The 20,968-nt window shown below is 47.0% G+C and overlaps 1 protein-coding gene across 7 annotated transcripts in view; it reads right to left on the reverse strand.

Moving 5' to 3' along the window:
• TRIM26 (tripartite motif containing 26) overlaps positions 1 to 20,718 on the reverse strand; it is a 28,748-nt gene extending 8,030 nt beyond the window's left edge. Inside the window, exons 1-5 of one of the 7 annotated variants that reach the window (XM_009450805.4) lie at positions 19,692 to 20,541; positions 8,171 to 8,274; positions 5,811 to 6,295; positions 5,574 to 5,669; positions 3,661 to 3,891 (exon numbers count right to left, since the gene is read on the reverse strand). In XM_009450805.4, the coding sequence (XP_009449080.1) occupies positions 3,661 to 3,891; positions 5,574 to 5,669; positions 5,811 to 6,248 (765 nt within the window). In that variant the 5' untranslated portion in view covers positions 6,249 to 6,295; positions 8,171 to 8,274; positions 19,692 to 20,541. Of the gene's footprint in view, positions 1 to 3,660; positions 3,892 to 5,573; positions 5,670 to 5,810; positions 6,407 to 8,170; positions 8,275 to 19,691 lie in introns of those variants that run through there. The other 6 variants (XM_009450807.4, XM_009450806.5, XM_009450810.4 and 3 more) reach the window with 6 other exon arrangements.
• Between the last annotated feature and the right edge of the window lie 250 nt (positions 20,719 to 20,968).

Here is a 20,968-nt window from a genome sequence, read left to right on the forward strand (position 1 = left end):
TGTCCAGTTCCCACGCAGTACAATCAAACTCAAATAAGCACACAGACAAAATCTACCAATACCATTTTTCTGCGTATGGTTGGTTACCCAGTTTTCCTAGCACCATTTATTAAAGAGACTGTCCCTTCCCCATTGCATGTTCTTGGTGCCTTTGTTGAAAATCAGTTCGCTGTAAATATGTGAATTTATTTCTGAGTTCTCTACTCTGTTCCATTGGTCTATGTGTCTGCTTTTATATCAATACATGCTGTTTTGGTTACTACAGCTTTGTTATATATATATATATATATATATATATATATATATATATATATATATATTTTTTTTTTTTTTTTTTTTTTTTAATGGAGTCTCACTCTATTGCCCAGGCTGGAATGCAGTGGCGCAATCTCGGCTCACTGCAACCTCTGCCTCCTGGATTCAAGTGATTCTCCTGCCTCAGCCTCCCGAGTAGCTGGGATTATAGGTGCGCACCATCACGTCCAGCTAATTTTTGTATTTTTAGTAGAGATGGGGTTTCACCATGTTGGTCAGGCTGGTCTCAAACTCCTGACCTCGTGATCCGCCCGCCTCGGCCTCACAAAGTGCTGGGATTACAGGTGTGAGCCACCACAACTGGCTGTAGTATATTTTGAAGTAAGATAGTGTGAGGCCTCCAGTTTTGTTCTTTTTGCTTAGGATTGCTTTGGCCATTTGGGGTTTTTTGTGACTCCATATGAATTTTAGGTTTTTTTCTATTTTTCTGAAGAATGTCATTGGTATTTTGATAACAGGGATTGTATTAAATCTGTAGACTGCTTTGGGTAGGATAGTCATTTTAACAATATTAATTCTAATCCACAAGCATGGAATATTTTTCCATTTGTTTGTGTCCTCTTCAATTTCTTTCATCAGTGTTTTGTAGTTTTCATTAAAGAGGTCTTTCACCTCCTTGGTTAACTTCATTCCCAGGTATTTTATTTTACTTTTGTAGCTATTGTAAATGGGGTTGCTTTCTTGATGTCTTTTTTAGCTAGTTTGCTATTGGTGTATTAAAAATGCAGTAGACTTTTTATGTTGATTTTGTATCCTGCAACTTTACTGAATTTGTTTATTAGTTCTAAGAGTTTTTTGGTGGGGCCTTTAGGTTTTTCTACATATAAGTATAGCCGTTACGGAAAACAGTATGAGAGTTTCTCAAAAAACTAAAAATAGAACTACCATATGATCCAGCAATCTCATTACTAGGTATTTATCCAAAGAAAAGAAAACCGGTATATCAAAGGGATACCTGCACACTCATGTTTATTGTGGCACTATTCACAATAGTTGAGATGTGGACTCAATCTAAGCATCCATCAACAGATAGATAAAGAAAATGTAGCATATATACACAATGGAGTACTATTCATCCATAATAAATTTGAGTTCATGGAAGTAAGACAGTAGAATAGTAAGGAGTAGAGGCTGGGAAGGGGGCTGGGGAGAGGAGGGTGGGGAGAAGTTGGTTAACAGATACAAAGTTATAGCTACATGGGAAGAATAAATTCTAGTGTTGTGCAGTATTGCAGGGAGAATATAATTAACCATAATTTACTATACATTTTCAAAAAGCTAGAAGAGAGGATTTTGAATGTTCCAACACAAAGAAATGATAAGTGTTTGAGGTGACAGATATACTAATTACTCTGAGTTAATTATTATATATTATATACATGTATCAAAGTATCACTCTAGGCCAGGCACAGTGGCTCACGCCTGTAATCCCAGCACTGTGGGAGGCTGAGGCAGGCGATCACCTGAGGTCAGGAGTTCAAGACCAGCCTGGCCAACATGGTGAAACCCTGACTCTACCAAAAATACAGAAAATAGCCAGGTGTGGTGATGTGCGCCTGTAATCCCAGCTATTTGGGAGGCTGAGGTAGGAGAATCGCTTGAACCCAGGAGACAGAGGTTGCAGAGGCAGGAGAATTGCTTCAACCCAGGAGGCGGAGATTACAGTGAGCTGAGATCACACCACTGCACTCCAGCCTGGGAGACACAGCGAGACTCTGTCTCAAAAACAAACAAACAAAAACCTCTACATCCCATAAATATATACATTACATAGCACTAAAATTAAAAGAGAAAACACAAAACTAAAAAAGAAACCTACCAGTACCAATAACATTTCCTATACTAGTTTCAAGCAGACACCATTTTCTCTCCCTTCCCTTGACCTTATCCCACCCCAGGGAGAGCTGCAATCTGAGTGCTCTGAGTCATTGAGGGCCAGGCTTCTGCTCTGAGGGCCACTTCTCTGGGTGCATTAGGAAAAGGCACCCCTCTGGGCAAACACAATGGATTTCAGCCCCACCACATCCTCAGCTGTGTGCCTCTGTTCCACACAGTAGGCATTCACACATGGCAGGGGCATGGGGAGAGGAAGGAGAAGAGAAACGGGCAAAAGGAGATGCAGAAAATGACCCAGTCAAAGAGTATGACGAGAGAAATCTGAGAGAACAGAATGACATCTGGAGGAAAAGAGGGGGCCAGAGAGACATTCTGGACAAAATAAGAACAAGAGCTCAGAGCCCAGGAGTCAGGACATCTGGGCTCAAGCTGTGACCTGACACCCACCCCATGGCCTGGGACAAACTCCTTCCACTCTCTGGACCTCAGTGACTTCATCAGTAGGGGATGGACTGGAAGGTCTAAAATCCCTGCCAGTCCTCATTCTGTACATCTGAATTCACAACAATGAGGAGCAGGTGGCCGCCTCCTTCTGCAGTCTGTCCCAGTGCACATACTGCAGAGTCTGCCTTGCTATCTCTCCCTCCTGGCTATTGCCCTGCCATTAGCCTGGGACTCCACCTTCCTAGAGATCCTGGGTGGCTCTGCTGCTGACAGACAGACCCAGCCACCCTAAACAGTGCAAGTGGGTGGGGGAATACCATCAGAGAGCCCCTCCCCTCCCAGCCTATGAGAGCAGGAAGGTTGAGCCCTCTACCCCTCCAAAGGGGGCTGGGCCCTCTTCAGGGTAAGTGTGATCCCCAGAGGCTCCCGGGGGGAGGAGATGTGGTGCCATTTCAGCTTCACAGCCAGTTCTTCAGCCCCAAACCCTCCCTTTCTCACTATCAAAGCCCCCTCCTCTAGGAGGTGCCCCAAGGCCCCCTTGTCTGCTTTCCATCTTGTTCTCTGTGTGGTAATCCCATGGGCCAAAGAAAACCTGGCCATCTCTGTCTCCCTTCCCCAGTAACCCTATCTCTTCCAGATCCTCTGGGTCTTTGAGAGGAGCTGCTGGTCAGCCCTCCCTCAGCCACCCCCAACCACAACACCATAAAAAGCTTCCACCAGCTGCTAAGTGTCTGCCAATGACTTGTTAAGAGGGCTTGTGATGGCAGTGATGAGGATGGAGGATGGTAAATGATATTAATAATCTTCCCTTCCATTTTCTACTATACCATTTAGTTTTTTGAACAGTTTTGTGTAAAAAGTTTATTTTTTGAAGTGACAGCATGCCAGTTATTTCATTTTATGCTCATGCAATCTACAGACTAATTGGCAGGGGTAAGGATTATCATCTCCATGTTTCAGATGACAAAACTGAGCCCCCAAGTCTTCTAAGGTCCTGCAAGTGAATGGCAGGGCTGGGACCCACCGTCCTGGTCCCTGGCGCCCTGCCCAGGGACAGCCTCTCACCTGCATGAGCTCTGCAGCTGGCTGCTGCGCCTTGCCCTCCAGTTCGGAGATGACCAGGGCCAGCCGGGCAAGCTCCCCGACGCCCCGGCTCTTGAACTTCTCCCTGCCCTCCGTGAGCTCCTGCTCCAGCTTCGCCAGCTGTTCCAGCAGGTGTTCCTCCCGCTCCCTCAGGAACTGATGACCCTGCTCAAACTCAGCCACAATGTACTGCCTCTGGTCCTGGAGCTTCTTCTGCAGGGGGCGGGAAGGGGAGAAGGGCTGACACCTCTGCTCAGGGTGGAGGGCCCAGTGCTGGAGGTGTGCAAGGCTGGCTCGTTCACCTCGCTACCCCCGTTCAGGAATTCTACAGGATCTGGAGTGGGAGGAGCTATACAGGGTTCCTGGTCCACACTCCTCTTCTCAAAGAAGACTCCAGTAATGAATTAGTTCAGTTCACCCCACCACTATATGGTCAAAACCCTGTCTCCACCTGACTTGTCAGCCACAATCTGTTCTAGCTAAACCAGTACGCTCTGGGGCCCCTAGAGAAACTCTGTGGGTCTCACTCATGAGCCGACGCACTTTTCCCTCCTGGACAAAATCTGTCACCTCTTCCAGGAAGTTTTGCTTGATTAATGTCATCTAAGCCTGACCAGCCCTCTCTTCAGCACCCCACTGTTCAGTCTAAAATATCTATATGTACCCCACCCCTGCCATGTAAGACCGTATCCTGTTTCCTCAGCAAAACTGTGTGACGTCAGTGCTTAGGGACCATGTCCTTTCCTGCCTCCAAATCTCCTCCCCAGCTGGGGTTGGGGGAGTCCTCAGTGGCCCTGTTGAATGGTGCTGGGCTGGGGGCAGCCATGCACACTGAGGGCCTGGAGGGGTCCTTGGACTTGGCTGTCTCTAGCTTACTGTTTCCCTCTCCCTAAGCCTAATGACTCACCACTGGCCCTGACCCCACTACTCCTCCACTGCCCATTTCCTCAACATACACAGTTCCCCAGAAAATCAGAACCATTTGATCAGTTCCCCCCAACCCCATCTCTAATCAAGTACATAATGTGCTGCCTGTTTTCTAACTACAGTTGTCCCTTGGTATCAGTGGGTGATGGGTTCCAGGATCTCCCTCCCCAAGGATACCAAAATCCAAGGATGCTCAAGTTCTTATGTAAAATGGAATAATAGTTACATAAAATCTACTATATACTTTAAATTATCTCTAGATTACTTATAATGCCTAATATAATGTAAATGCTGTATAAATAGCTGTTACACTGAATTGTTTAGAGAATAATGACAAGAAAAAAAATCTGTACATGTTCAGTAGAGATGCTTTTTCTTTTTTCTGAATATTTCTGATCCATGGTTGGGGAAATTCGCCGGTACGGAACCCACAGATATGGAGGAGGTCCCACTGTACTGGCAACCATGATCCTGGGCCTGGACCTCACTACATACAGCGCCATCAGAATTGGCAGGCCTGCCTTAGCTGTTTTCTAGCCCTTCCCTCTCAGTTCTTACCCTGGAGCCAGCTCCCTCCTTCTAAACCCTCTCCACTCTCAGGCAACCTTGTCTCTCTCTCTCTCTTTGAAAGGAAGAATGAAGCCACACCTTCATCAGTCCCCTGGCAGAAGAGAACCAGCAGCTGGACATGGGCCCTGCCATCAAGGTGACAGTCACAGAAAATGGAAGGGACTCTAGCTGACATCCAGGCAGCCCACTTGTCTCTCAGACAAGAAACAGGCCCAAGACTACACGGCTCAGAAAGACAGCACTTGGGCTAAAACCCAGGTCTGCTACTGCCAGGCTGACGCCCATCCTCCCTGTGAGCAGCGCCTAGAAACACCTCCCAGCTGCCGCCTACTTGCCCAGGCTCACCCTGCCCTATACGGGCGCACCGCCTCAGGGCTTCCTGAAACAGCCTCACTTACCAGCGCGGCCAGGATATCAGCTTCTCCCTTTGCCTGGAAGCCCTGAATTTTGTCTCTGTCTCTCCTTAGGGTACTCAGGTGGTTCAGGATTTTTTCCTGTGGAAAAACAAGCAGTGGCAACAGGTGGATGCTCTGGGCTGGGGCAGGAAGGGAGACTCAGGCTGAGTCCTCTGAGGACTGCAAGGTGGAGCGTCCAGAGAAGGTGGCAAGGCACCCTCGGGGGTGAAGAGGGCTTACCCTGTGGGGCTGGGCGGCCTTCTCCATGAGGACGGCCGTGTGGGGCCTGTGCTCCCGGGACTCCCGGCACATCACGCACAGCAGCTTCCCGTCGTCCTCACAGTAGTAGTGCAGCTTCTCTCGGTGTCGCTCGCACAACTTCGCGTCCTGCTGCTCCCGGGTCACCTCTCCCGGCTGCCTGCCCTTGTCCACCTTCAGCCGCTCAATGTTCTCCACCAGGCTGGCCAGTTGCCACACGGGTCGGATGTTCTCCTTCTTAAAAGGCTTCTTGCAGAGTGGGCAGACGGGGCGGCTCCCTGAGATGGGGCGGACGTCTGTGGTGCAGCTGCGGCAGAAGACGTGGCCACAGTCAATGGTCACAGGGTCCCGCAGGTAATCGAGACAGATGGAGCAGGTCACCTCCTCTTCCAGGCTCCGTAATGGGGCTGATGTGGCCATGGTATCCTTAGTTCAGAGAGGTCTCCGTTCACTGGTGAGGACTTCTCCTTGGAGACGCGACATAGAGTCAGGAGCAAGCACAGTAAAGGGGCAAAGGTGGCAGCCTGCACAGGGCTGCCAGCTCCAGCACTCAGTCAATCGACAGACACCACCAGCTCCTACAAGGCTCACACAATGTCAAAGAGAAGAGGACCTTATAGATCTAGTCCAACTCCCTCATTGTACAGATAAGGATATGGAAACCCAGAAAGATTAGCTTGGTAGAGTGAAGAGCAGGACAGCCACTAGCCTATACCTTGCTGTTGGGAGAGCCTCAACACCCTTTCCTTCTATCTGTTGGAAAATCGCTGTAATGCACCAACTGTAATAAAAAATCACTCACTACCTGCTGGGAAACTCATAATGATACATATATAAATCTACAATGTCTACTGTGGACACAGTGCTCCTTCACTCAACTGTGCAAAGCACAACACACACGAGCAGTCATGGGGGTCCTGACAGAGTCAAGAGACCGCCCGTTTTTTTTTTTGTTTTTTTTTTTTTGAGATGGAGTCTTACTCTCTCGCCCAGGCTGGAGTGCAATGGCGTGATCTCAGCTCACTGCAACCTCCGCCTTCCAGGTTCACACCATTCTCCTGCCTCAGCCTCCCGAGTAGCTGGGACTACAGGCGCCCACCACCAAGCCTGGCTAATTTTTTGTATTTTTAGTAGAGACGGGGTTTCACCGTGTTAGCCAGGATGGTCTCGATCTCCTGACCTCGTGATCCACCTGCCTCGGCCTCCCAAAGTGCTGGGATTACAGGCGTGAGCCACTGCACCCGGCCAAGAGACCCCTTTTGTTTGCTCCTCAAGGTTTCAGGTTTCAAGAACTAAGAGAGGGCAATGTGACATGGCTCACCCTGTAAATCCAACACTTTGGGTGGCTGAGGCAGGAGGATCAGTTGAACCGAGGAGTTTGAAACCAGCCTCAGCAACATAGTGAGACCCTGTCTCAACTAAAAAAATTTAAAAATTTTAAAAAATACCCCAGTGTAGTAGCGTACATTTGTAGTCTCAGCTACTGAGGAGGCTGTGGCAGAAGGATTACTTGAATCTGGGAGGTGGAGGCTACAGTGAGCCATGATTGTACCACTACACTCCAGACTGGGCAACAGAATAAGAGACTGTCTCAAAACAGAAAACCAGAAAACATTAAAAAACAAACAAACAAAGAGTACTGAGGTTCTTTACCAAAACTTGAGAAGCATCGGGAAGCTTCAGGAGTCTGACTGTCAGCATTTCCCTTTGTGAGTATTTCCCTGGGCTGTTCTATAGTTTGGGTTTAATTTGCTTCCCCTAGAAGGCTGGACTCTAAACACAGCCCTCCAGAGGAGCACAGCTTAGCCTCAGTGGACTTGTTCTTGGCTGTAACTGCCTCGTCTAGATGGCAGGAATCCTCAGGTGGCTGTGGCTGCTATGTGCTGTGAGGCCTTGCCTTGTACAGGGAGCAGGGACACACAGAAAGGACTCTGCTTCTGTTTACCTTTGTAGTCCTGGCCCAGTTCCAGGCTGAGGTGATGAGCCTCAGTACATCTAACCCAAGAGCAGCCTCCTGCCCCTGACTCTGTGTGACAATACAGAAGTCACTTAAGTACTGAGCCTCAGTGTATCCATCTGTAAAATGGGAAGAGTGATACTTACCTTTAAGGGTTTCTAAGCAGGTCATGTGAAACAATTATGGGAAAAGTGCTAAGCACAAGCCTGGTACACAGACAGAAATCTAGGAGAGAACCCACAACCCCTGGTTTCCAAATCCAGTGAGTGTCCAAACCACAAACAAAGAGTTAAATTCAAAAGTGGCAGCAAAAGAGGAAGTGAGTAGAACCAGCCACAGTGACACACGTGCTACAGAGTTCAACAACATCGTCACGGGGCAGTACCTGGAGGACTTGCTCTCCTATAGATCCATGGAAGGCAACTAGAGCAGCGCTGGGAAGACAACCAGCAGGGCACAGAGGTGACTGCGAGGCTGGAATGAAGCAACCTGAATTACAGGCAAATCAATACTATTAATGATTATGTATGGTGAAAGTCCATCGCAACAGAGTTCAGTGGCCTCTGTCAGTAGTGACATTAATGGGACAGAAATAAAACCCCCAGTCTATAAGACCCAAGAGTAAACAAAACAGGGATATAACGTCCACTCATTGAGGGTCTAGTACAATAATACATAAAAAGTGTTTTATAACATAAAAGGACTACATAAATATAAGAGACTCTTATAGTGCTGATAATAAATTCCAACTGGAAGCACTAATGGATCTAGGTATGTGTGACTTTAAGAGACATAATGAGGGGAAAATCAAGCACCTTCAAAGCTCAAATGAAGGAATCAAGGAATTTAACTGTCAAGTGAAAGTAATATCAAGTTCCTACATGTTAGTAATGCTAGTAGAAATGCTAGGAATTGGCCGGGCGCGGTGGCTCACGCCTGTAATCCCAACACTTTGGGAGGCCGAGGCAGGTGAATCACAATGTCAGGAGATTGAGACCATCCTGGCTAACACGGTGAAATCCCATCTCTACTAAAAATACAAAAATTACCCAGGTGTGGTAGCATGCACCTGTAGTCCCAGCTACTCAGGAGGCTGAGGCAGGAGACTCAATCACCTCAACCCAGGAGGCAGAGGTTGCAGTGAGCCGAGATCGTGCCATTGCACTCCAGCCTGGGTGACAGACTGAGACTCCATCTCAAAAAAAAAAAAAAGAAAGAAATGCTAGAAATTGCCTGGTCCAACTCCTTGGCTTTACTGTTGAGGAAATAAGCCTGGCTCAGCACTTTTTCAGTTGTAACATACTGCAAGTGTTTGGAAAGAGGAAAAAGGAGTGGTACTGGGCGTGTCTGTGGGCTTTCAAGCCCTTTATCATGTCTCTTTGCCAAATGGCCTAGAAGTTTAAAAGCTGAGGTTTTTCTTTGTTGAAGGATAGCCTGTGTTATCTTTGGGTTGGGAACTTATTTTGCAATTTACTTGCAAAATAAGAAGAATAAAAGGACTATGAAGAGCTCAGCTACAGCTCTTCTTCCATGCAAAACAGGACACCTCATCACCGAGGCTCCATGCTGGGGTTTGATGGTCTCTAAACCTCCTGAAACTGTCTAAAAATTATTGCATATGTACTAGATACCTAAAATTGTCTGGGGATTACAGAAGAATAACCTTCTGTAAGATTAATCAGCAAATAAGTAGAAGAGCGATAACAGAATTAGAAAATCATTTTGCGACTGCCATTATAATAGCACAAGGATCATCAATAGATGCTAAAACTATTAGGTGAAAGGTTTTGGGGGATGAGATAGTACCCATGGTGCCAAAGCACCAACGAATGGATTACTTCCTGACATACCTTCGTAAGGAAGAGATCCAGTGGTTATCTTAACTAAGTGACCAAATCCAGCGTCATCAGCAGACGGGGCAAAGTGGCATGTGCTTTCTGGCATGGCACTATATGAATCACACAACATTACCTATGAAGTTTTTGTGCCAAAAATGTTTGACTTGAATGAATCTAGTCAAGACTTTAGATCTAACTTCCAGTTTATAAAAAATATAAAGGAAAGGAATACTCTGAAGTATGTTACAACTGAAAAAGTACCGATGGAGGAATTAAACCACACCATGAGGAAAGAACCAGATAAATCCAGAATGCTGGACATTGCACATGGCAACTGGCCTAGTCTTTTAAAAAGTCAATGTCATAAAAAAAAACCTTCGAAAGAACTGCTTTTGATTTTTACAGACTAAAGAGAAATAATAACCAAATGTAATACGTGAACCTTGATTGGATCCTGTAAAAAGAAAAAAAAGGTTATAAAAATAGTCTTGGAACTATTGTGGGAAATTTGTAAGTAGACTGGGTGTTGGATCATATTAAAAAATTATTTCCTCTCTTTCTTTTTTTTTTTTTTTTTTTGAGACAGGGTCTTACTCTGTCCCCCAGAGTGCAGTGGAACTATCTTGGCTCACTGCAAAGCAAAATAAAAAGCTAGAAAAGTTTTCTGGGGAGGGAGCTATAGTTTTCTATCACATTCTTAAAGAGGTCTGTAGTAACCATCAAAAATGGTTAAATCACTGATACAGAGATCATGGTGCTTGACACCTTGTAGAAGCTCAATACACATTTACTGAACAAGTGAATGGATTCAGGGGAACTGCAGACAATGTTAGTTGTATAGAACCATTTGTTTTTGAGAGTCTGCCATAACTAGATAAACGAAACACAGTACCACTTCTATGACCAATCCCTTCCCTTGCTTATACAGGCTCCTTCTGAGGAAACTGAGGCTCAGCAGGGTTAAGCAACTTGCCCAAGAGCACATGGCTAGGAAGCAGTGTCTGGTGCCAAGGCCTCTGCTCAATCCACTACACTCTCTTCCCTACCCAGGCACACTGTAAAATGGGGTCTAATACCAGCTCCTTTGTTAGGAAGCTCAGATGAGGTCATCTACATGGAAGGGCTTTGTAAGCGGAGTAATGCTGACAAAAGAAAGGGGGCATATATTCTGCTGATACTGACCAAAAGCACCCTAGCCTTAGCTATGACAAACTTTCACATATGGGGTGAGCAATAAAGTGTCCCTGTTGGACAGTAGTTTTCCTTCTTAGTGATGGAGGATCTCAAGATTTCAGAATTAGGAGAAATGAGGTTGAGTATGAGAGATGTGAGCAGACCAGAATAACCGCTCCCCTTCCCCATACACAATTCTGTCAGGTCCAATGCAAAATTCACCCTCTCCAAAAACTCTTCCCCAACTTGCCACACCCTGCTATGGTTCTGCCCTTTTATACCTTCAGTATATTCTCTGTGATTATCTCAACAGGTTTCCACAATAAGAGGTAAAACCATTACCCTTCTCTCCATTCCTGACTCCTGGGCAGACAGAAACCAAAATCAGAGCCAAAAAAAAAAAAAAACCTCAGAGATGACCCACTCCACCCCCACTCCCTTTACTCAGATGAGAATTCTGAACCTGAAGAAGTCACTTCATGAACTCCCTTGCACCAGAGGTCACACATCCCTGCTGGGAGTGAAGGGGCATTTTTCTCTCTCTTCAATAAACCAGAAGCGGCCGGGCACGGTGGCTTCTGCCTGTAATCCTAGCACTCTGGGAGGCAGAGGCGGGTGGATCACCTGAGATCGGGAGTTTGAGACCAGCCTGACCAACAAGGAGAAACCCCATCTCTACTAACAGTACAAAATTAGCCAGGTGTGGTGGCGCATGCCTGTAATCCCAGCTACTGGGCAGGCTGAGGCAGGAGAATCGCTTGAACCCAGGAGGCGGAGGTTGCAGTGAGCTGAGATCACGCCAATTGCACTCCAGCCTGGGCAACAAGAGCAAAACTCCATCTCAAAAAATAAAAATGAAAAAATAAACCAGAAGCTAGCTGCAATTCTATAGAACCAGGAAGATGCAATAAACAAGCCCTGCAATGTCCTGGTACCCTCCTCACAGGCAGAACTGCAGACACTCCCTACCTTTCTCTAAGAGGTTCCCTTTTCCCTGAAATCCACCCCTCCCCTACAAGTCTCTGGATCTCATAAATACCTAATCTGCATATGTCAACAGACTGGTCAAGGTGACACCATGTAATTTCAAGATGTGGATGCATGCACGATTATTGGCTCCAAGAATAATCACTATGAGCTGCAAAAACTAGCTGAAAGCCGGGCACAGGGGCTTGTGCCTGTAATTCCAGCACTGTGGGAGGCTAAGGCAGGAGGACTGCCTGAGCCCAGGAGTTTGAGACCAGCCTGGGTAACATAGTGAGACATTGTCTCCAAAAAAAGAAATTAGCTGAATTAGCTGGGTGCGATGGCACATGCCTATAGTTCCAGCTACTTAGGAAGTTGAGGCAGGAGGATCTCCTGAGGCCGGGAAGTTGAGGCTGCAGACAGCCATGACTGCGCCACTGCACTCCAGCCTGGGTGAAACTCTGGCCTGCCTCCGGCTCCTAGATGCCACCCAGAGAGGTGCCCTGGTAGACACTGAATCCCAAATGTGGACTCTGGGGCCCAAGAAAGTAAATGGAGAGGCCTGGGTTTTCATCCTGGCCTCCAGGGTACCAGTTCAGGCCTCTCTTGAGTATCCCAAGCTGCTTCTCAAGCATATGTCTGGACCTCCAAACAAGAGCAAAGCACCTGTAATCCCAAAGCACTTAGCCTAGAGCTCCATTCCCTGTGGGTACTCCATTTAAGGGCTCCTGGGTCCCAGATTAATCCCCGTTATCTCAGATTAATCTGAGATAAGCAAACTCTCCATGGGGTAAACTTCCGTGAGACACCTCTAACAAACCTGGAGAGGCCAGAATTCGGGGCAAAAAGCAAGTGATCTGGATGTGCATACTAGGAGTGACTGCACCGCTACTGCCCAGGCCAAAGGCCTGGATCCCAGGCTGTCCCAGGAGATCCCAGTGACTGTGGATGATGCGTTCCTGTGGTCACACTTGGCTTACTTTCCCCATGGAGCTGAGCATCAGTGGTGCTCTGAAGCACAGTGCAGGCCACAAAAACTACCAGGGCTCTGAACGCTAGAAATCCCCACAGGGCTCAAAGAGGGGCAGGAGGTAGCAGCCAGCTGGGAGGTGGATGAGACAAGGCGTTAAATTGCCCTGGTCTTGCGGCTGACCCACAGGGGAAAATTGAGGGTTCTTCATATTTGTGCCAGAATATCTGTCTAATGTTGAATCATGAACCAAGCTCTCTCGTCTAAAATATTCCTAAGTGTCACTTGGTGCTTTGCACCAAATATAGGAAGGAATCCTTTATCATCTTGTGGAATGGTTCAAACCTTGACTACACATCAGATTTGTAGTCTTCAAACTGGTGAGTCTTCAAAACATACCCAGACCAACTGACTTAGAATCTCCAGAGGTGGCCCAGGCTCTGGTACTAAAAAACAAACTTCCCAGGAGATTCTAAAGTCTATCCAGGACTGTGAATCACTAGAACCCCTTATTTACAGAGGAGGAAAGTGAGTGCCAGAGCCTCGGACTCATTTGCCCAGCAGCAGAGCTGGCTGGCAGCAAGGCCAGCACTAGCACGAGGTGGGGTGAGGTGCACCTCCCAGCTCTGGGCTCCTTCCATTCCACCATGCACTGCACTTTGGTGCCTGGAAGATGAACTCTTCCCTGCCCATATGGAGTGCTGTGGAGGGTTAGCCTCACAGGCAGAGGAAATCATCTGCCGGAGAAAGGGTAGCGGTGAATTTGAGGAGCTGACAATTGGCCACAGGTGGAGTGCAGTGAGGCGAGCAGAGGAAGGGTGGAGAAACAGGAGGGAACAGATTATGCAAGACTGTGACCCAGGTTAAGAATTTTGGACTTTATCCTAACAGCCCTGGGAACCCATTGAGGGTTTAAGCAGCAGGATGTTAAAAGTTATTCAACAGCTAGCAGATGTTTATTAGGCGCCGACTATGTGTCAGGCACCGAGGTTACAGCAGAGAACAAAAGTGGCAAACTCCCTGTCCTACCAGAACTTACATCCAGTGACCTGAGGAATCCTTTAGCAGCTGAAATCAGATACAACTGTGGGATCATCAAACCCTCAAGGGTTTCCTGATTTACATAAACCTCCTCTCCCCTTTGCTGCCCCAGTGCTGCAGCCACTCTGGCCTTTTGATCCTCAAACACACTCGGTCACGTGTTAAACTGCCAATCTGCCCGGGTGACCAACCAGGTTAAACCCCTCAGTGGCTTTCTGGTGCTCCAGGAATAAAGTCAAAACTCCTGTCCTTCCTTTCTTCTGTGAGGAGGCTGTCCCAGGAGATCCTAGCTGGATTCCCAGATAATCATGGCCCAGCCTGTGTCTCCAGGCTCATTTCCTGCCACTCCCCACCTCAAACTCACAGCCAAACCAAACCGCTCTCCATGCCTCAAAGTGCTATGCTCTTTCCTGGCTAAGCCCTTCGACAATGTAATTCCTTCTGCCTAGAACACCATCCCTTTCCCACTTAGCAAATGCCTTTTCTAGCTTGAAGTCTCAGCTGAAAGCCACCTCCTCTGGCAATTCTTTCCTGACCTGTCAGATTGGGTCCACATGTAGTCTAGCTATACAGCCCCAAAACACCCCATGCTGCACCCTGTACTTCTCTGCAATTTTAAGTCCTGACTTATTAGTGTAATTACTCGCTTAACACCAGCTTTTTCCATGAAACAAGGAGAGAGATTGTGTCTGTCTTATCCCCAGAATCTACATATTACTTGGCACAGAGTAGACAATAAAAACTGACTGAGAAAACAAAGCACAAGCACAGAGTATCTGACACAAAGAAGATGCTTCCTACACATCTGCTGAAGGAATGCGAACAATCTTAGCCACCTGCCCTTTCTCTCCAGCAAGATGGTAGTAAATTGGTAGAGAGAGAAGCAATTTCTTCATATTCCCTGTAGCAGCAAGAACAGTGGGCTGCACGTCACCAGCAAATCATCGTATCCAAGGTTTCGCTCCAGGAACTTACAGAAACCAGGAGAAGAAAAAGCTGTGTCTGAGAAAATGGTTGTTGTGGAGTAAATTGTAATAGTGAGAATCACTCCTTCCCTTTTCTTTAGTTTTAGACCTAGGTATACACCCCATAAACAACAGAGTTTATTTTCTCAGGTTTTGAGCCTCAAATGAATGGAATTTTTTTCCTTTTTTTTTTTTTTTGCATGTATTTGGGTGGGGGGCTGTCAACATGTTTGTAAGGCTCATCCATGTGATTATGAGCTGATTTTACTTAATTGCTGCTCTCTAACTATACAATTTTTAATGCAGTCTACTGATAGCCATATGAGTTGTTTCCAGTTTGGGACAATTACAAACACTGCTTCAGTGAATATTTCTGCATACATGTTCTAGCACACACAGGCAAGATGTACCCTCAATTTGACTAAGCAGGCCAAACTGTTTCCAAATTGACTGTAGTGCTATGTAGTCTGCTCAGCAGGCTATGAGCACTCATGATGCCCCACAGCCTCACCAACACCTGATAATATCAGCTTTAATTTTTGCCACTCTGGAGGATGGGATATAGAATGTGTGTGTGTGTGTGTGTGTGTGTGTGTGTGTGTATTTAACTCCCCAAAAGGAAACAGCATGAGACAGGCCCAATAACAGGCCAAGGAATCCTATAGCAGCAGACCAGATATTATGCTCCTCGACCCAACCAGTAAATGTTGTAAATGTTTATCTTTGGGGAGAGAAGGGGAAGGGCCCACCCAGCTTCTGTTCTTCTTTCCCTTGGTAACTTACCATCTATGAGTTAGTGAGATGGAGACATCCTAACCATTAATCCAGGGAAAGGGAGGAATCTAAGCCATCAGCAAGGGAGTTAGTGCTTTTCATCAAATTTGAGACACCTGTGACATCACATTTTAGCATCTCTGAAATGTGATCAATTGCATGTCATAATTTAACTGGCAAAATATTTTTTTGATGTGGAGCATAAAATAAGGGCACATAAAAGATTTGGTGGTGCTGTGGTTTGAACATGTCCCCCAAAAGTTCACGTGTTGGAAACGTAATTGCCAATGTAACAGTATTAAGAGGTGGGGTCTTTAAGACGTGACTGGGTCATGAGGGTGGAACTCTGATGAATGGATTAATGCCTTTCTTGCAAGAGTCCATTGGCCTCCAGAACCGTGAGCTGAATAAACATCTGTTGTTTACAATTTACCCAGTCTATGGTATTCTGTTACAGCAACAGAAAATGGATTAAGACAAATAGCATCTTAGATTTGGTGAGATGTGGCATATTTCCTAAAAAGTGCTGCCAGGATCATCCTTCTAGCACACAGGATCTCATCCTTGTTATTCTCCTGCTTCAAATCTCCTAGCTGAGGCTGGGTTTGGTGCCTCATGCCTATAATCCTAGCACTGTGGGAGGCTGAGGCAGGAGGATCCCTTGAATCCAGGGGTTCAAGACTAGCCTGGCCAACATAGGGAGAGACTGTCTCTAAAATAAAATAAATAAATAAAAATAAAAATAAAAATAAACACACCAAAAAAACTCCTACTAGCTGAGGTCAAAACTGCACAGGTGGCCGGGCACGGTGGCTCACGCCTGTAATCCCAGCACTTTGGGAGGCCGAGGCGGGCAGATCATGAGGTCAAGAGATCCAGACCATCCTGTCCAACATGGTGAAACCCAGCCTCTACTAAAAATACAAAAATTAGCCAGGCATGGTGGCACGCGCCTGTAGTCCTAGCTACTCGGGAGGCTGAGGCAGGAGAATCGCTTGAACCCAGGAGGCGGAGGTTGCAGTGAGCTGAGATCACGCCACTGCACTCCAGCCTGGGTGACAGAGCGAGACTCTGACTCAAAACAAAAAAAAAACTGCAGACATCCTCCCCTGCCCTGCATCCGGCTAGCCCCAACTTACCCATCCAGCCCCAAATCCCTCCTCGTCCTACCTAATTCTCTGGCCATTAGATACACTGAACCAGGAAGACAGCCCCTTCTTCACTCCCCACTCTCCACCCATTCCCTTGTACATGCTCTCCTCTCCAGTCCAGCGCATCCTTGAAGGCTTGAATACAATTTGTCCCCTTATCTGTGAGGTGTTTCCTGTACCCATCCCACCTCTGAGTTGAATGTATCCCTCCTCCTGCAGCTTTGCATATACTGTATTTCTACAATAGCACTATCACAGTGCTTCATACAGTAGCACCCCCCATCCGCTAAAGACACATTCATACAGGAGTCCCCTCAATCCTCAGGAGATGCATTCCAAAACCCCCAGTGGATGTCTGAAACCTGTTTCTCCTACACATACGCACTTGTAATAAAGTTTATAAAGTAGGCACAGAAATAGATTAACAATAATAACACAACAGAATAACTATAACAATATACTGTAATAAAAGTTATATGCATGTGGTCTCTCTCTCTCTCAAACTATCTTGTACTGTACTTACTCTTCTTGTGATGAAGGAACAGTGGGAGGGCAAGAGATTTCATCATGCTACTCAGAACAATGCACATCTAAAACTTATAAATTGTTTACTTCTGGAATTTTCTGTTTACTGTCTTTGGGCTGAGGTTGACCATGGGTAACGGAAACCATGGAAAACTAAGCCATGGATAAGTGGCTGTAATTGATATTTTTATCTGTCTTCTCTCCCACCAGAATGTGAACCCAAAGGTCATGCGTCACTGACCTTTTTATCTCCAATATCTGGCACAAAGTAGGGGGTCTGCAAATGTTTGTGAAATGAATGACCTCCTCTAATTCCAGAGCCCTGCCATCTCCATTCTTCCCCCTTTCACTACACACCCCCCTTTCCCACATTAAAATTCTGCTTCAGCAGCAGGCTTCCAGGGCTCTCTTTAGATTAGACATTCTTGCCCACACACATTACCTAGATCTCTCCTGGCCTCCCTCCATACACACACAATTTTGGGGGGAAGAACAAAATTCCATTTCTATAAAGCTGGCAAAATCTAATTCATCCTGATGCCCGCCAATTTATGTTTTTGTCTTCTGAAACCAACTTCCCATTCTCCGTGTCTTTTCTATTCTGATCCTGGGGGGTCCAAGTCTGAAGTCATTCCAAGAAGCCTCAATACAGACCATGGACTCTCTTCGGGGGTTTGCAGTGTCTTCTGTGGTGGTCACACACAATCTGAGTTCAACCTGTTACTCCCCTGCAGGAAGTGATATCTAAGAAGTCACCCACTGCCTTAGGCCTTCAGTCTCCTTACCTCTTAACAAGGGGAAAATATTTTGCCAAGTTTACCAGGCTATTTGAGGTTGAGGCAAGGTCACATAAGTACGAGTGTCTCATTAGCAAAAAGCTCTATAAAAATACTATGAAAGAGCACAGGAGCCAATGTGAAAAGAGCTCCCAACAGCCAAAGCCACAGTAATTTGAGCAACAAAATAAAGTAGTATTGGATTATAAACCAAAGTATAAAATAAATGTCCCTGAGTCTACACTGAAATTAATGATTGAATAAATTAATAAATGGGGGAGAAGAGAGAAACAAATCTTCCATGCAGAATAACTGCAAATAATAATATGTAGATACTTGCCCTCAAGAAGGGGGACTATAACTCTCGGCTCCCTAGGTATGGGCTGCACTTAGTGACTTCCTTCTAAAGAGGACAATACACGCAAAGAGTGGAAAAGAGACTAACTGTACAGTGGAGAAACCTGAAAAACACTATCTCACCCAAATCAATATTAAGTCATAAATCATGTTAGTACATGCCCTTGACACGATGGGATGATAATGGCAATCTACCTCTGTGGTCTTCCTCCCAGTTCCCCATAAGCCCAGTCTTAGGAGAAAAACATCAAATTCCAATAGAGGGGCATCCTACAACATACACGACCAGTATTCTTCAATAATGTCAAGGTCATCAAAACAAGTCTGAGAAACTCCCACAGCCAAGAGGAGCATAAGGAGACATGACAACTAAATGTAATGTGGTAACCTGCATGGGATCATGAAACAGAAAAAGTACTGAGGTAAAAACTAAGGAAATCTGAACACACTATGGACTTTGGTCAATAATAATGTATTGATATTGGTTAACTGCAACAAATGTACCACACTGAGGTAAGATGTTAATAACAGGGGACCCGGTTTGGAGCGTGTGGGAACTTTGTACTATCTTCTCAATTTTTCTGTAAATCTAAAAGTGTTGTAAGAAATAAAGTCTACCTAAACAATAAAATTGCAATTTTTGAAACATAAAAAGCCTATTTTTTTTAAAGGTGATTTTTTTGAACTTGGGGAAAAACATGTTAGGGATTACGATTTCAGCTAAGAGTTAAAAACAGGAGGTTAAGGCATGCATAAACGAATGTCATTCTCCCCTCTTTTGAAGTACACACAAATCGTGCTGTCAAAATTTGAAATCTACTGGAGATTTGGAAGTGTGTCCCTCCCATTTACTCCACAGAGTTAAATTTACACTTTTTTTCTAAGGCCAAATAGGGAGAAAATCAGTAAGAAAAATGCTAATGAGCTGGAAGGAGTGAAAGCACAGCTCCAAGTATTTGTGGCTAAACCGGTTTACTCCGAACAAAAAAAAAAAAAAGAAAGAAAGAGAAAGAAAGCATGACACTTTGGTCAGGGAGCTGGATTAGTCGCCTATCTACCAGGCTCCAAGCAACCGGACGGTCATCCAGGCCCCGCTTACTTCTGGTTCCGCAGACTAGAATGGATGGGAGTCTGAGTAGGATACCAGAAAGCGAGAAAGACCCAAGAGGAGGGGGAGAATGGAAGGACAAGCAAACAGGAGGGATCTGGCTGGCAGGGAGGACGCAGCGAACTTGACCCCCTCCTGAGCCCGCCCGGGGGCCTGGCCCCGTTTTGAACCCGGGCCCGGCGGCTGCGTTGGGTCGCCCCAAACCCGCTGAGCGTACGAGACTGTTGCTTCGCTGTATGTCTCATCTGCACCCCCTACTCACCGGTCCCGAGCTCCGGGCCGCGAATCCCGGCCGGCGCCCCTCCTCTCTCACGGCGGTCTGTTCCGGGTCCCGCTCCTGCACGAGCAACCAGCGCGACAGCTCGTCCCCGCCCCGTAATCTCCCGGCTATTCGGGGCCCTTCGCCGAGATTTCTCCCGGACCAGCCCCGAGATTGGCTCCTGCCGAACTTCGCCGTCCAATGGGAACCTTAGTCTCTTTTACGTCACTGATCACCGGGCAAATCCCCAGACAGCCGCGGGCGGTGGGGCACCAGGGGCAGCGAAATGGAAACTGAAATCAGGCGGGACCGAGGCTGCGCCAAGAGCCGCAGCCTGAGTTTGGCGCGTAATTGGGGTGGCCTGTTACACGGTGTAAGGGAGTAAATGCTAAGGCTTAGGAGTCACCTACGTAGGACTCTTGAGAGGGCAATAATCCCCTTTCCACCTCTCGAGACCCCTCACTGCCCAACTCTGGCCTTATGCTGGATCAGGGTCCGAGGGCGCTTTGAGGCGAAGGTGGCGCTCGCCAGGTGCTCAACATTAAATACGAAGTCCCCTCCCCTAACGTGGCCTAAATTTGCTTCCAGGACAAAGCAGGATTTTAGCAAGCAAATACTCTCAGAGACCTATTTACGAAAATTATTACTTCCTAGGTAAAATAACGTTCAACCAGACAGCCATTGTCGCCATTCGACGGAAGGAAAAACTGAGGTTCCAGGAGCTTAAGGGTCTGGGCCCAGTTCAGGGGGGTTGTTTCCGCTCCTCGACGCTGAATTTAGAAACCAGAGGCTACAAAGCGGGCCGAGACTTGGGTTCCCCAGGTCCTTGGTGGGGAGGTTTCCAGGAGGCTCGGGCGCGCCCCCGCCCACGGCCCCGGAAGCTGACGCCGCCGAAGCGTACGCCGCTGCCCAGCCTGCGCTCGCTTCCTGCTCTGCCTGCAGCCGCCGCGTCCGGTCCAGCCGCAGGGCCATGCCCTGTGCTGCGGTTGCCGTGTCCCAGGCGCCGCCGCGTCAAGATCCCCGTCTTTCCCGGCCAGCCAGGCGGCAGCGGCATTCAGCTCGTGCACTGGGCTGGCAGCAGGCTGGGAAGAGGCGGCGCAGGTTCTCCGGGTCAGCCAGTGCCCTGCTCCTAAGGGTAGAGATCTAGCTGGGGACACTGGTCGTCCGCCTAGGCAGTGGTGAGAGGGTGGGCTACAGTTGTTTGGGTATTCATGAATGGAGGAGCTCAGGGTCCTAGACCCTAAAACCTGCTGAATCTTCACCCCTCCTCCGCTGGGGGT

Source organism: Pan troglodytes, chromosome 5 (genome assembly GCF_028858775.2).
Source record: "Pan troglodytes isolate AG18354 chromosome 5, NHGRI_mPanTro3-v2.0_pri, whole genome shotgun sequence".
Taxonomy (NCBI): Eukaryota; Metazoa; Chordata; class Mammalia; order Primates; family Hominidae; genus Pan; species Pan troglodytes.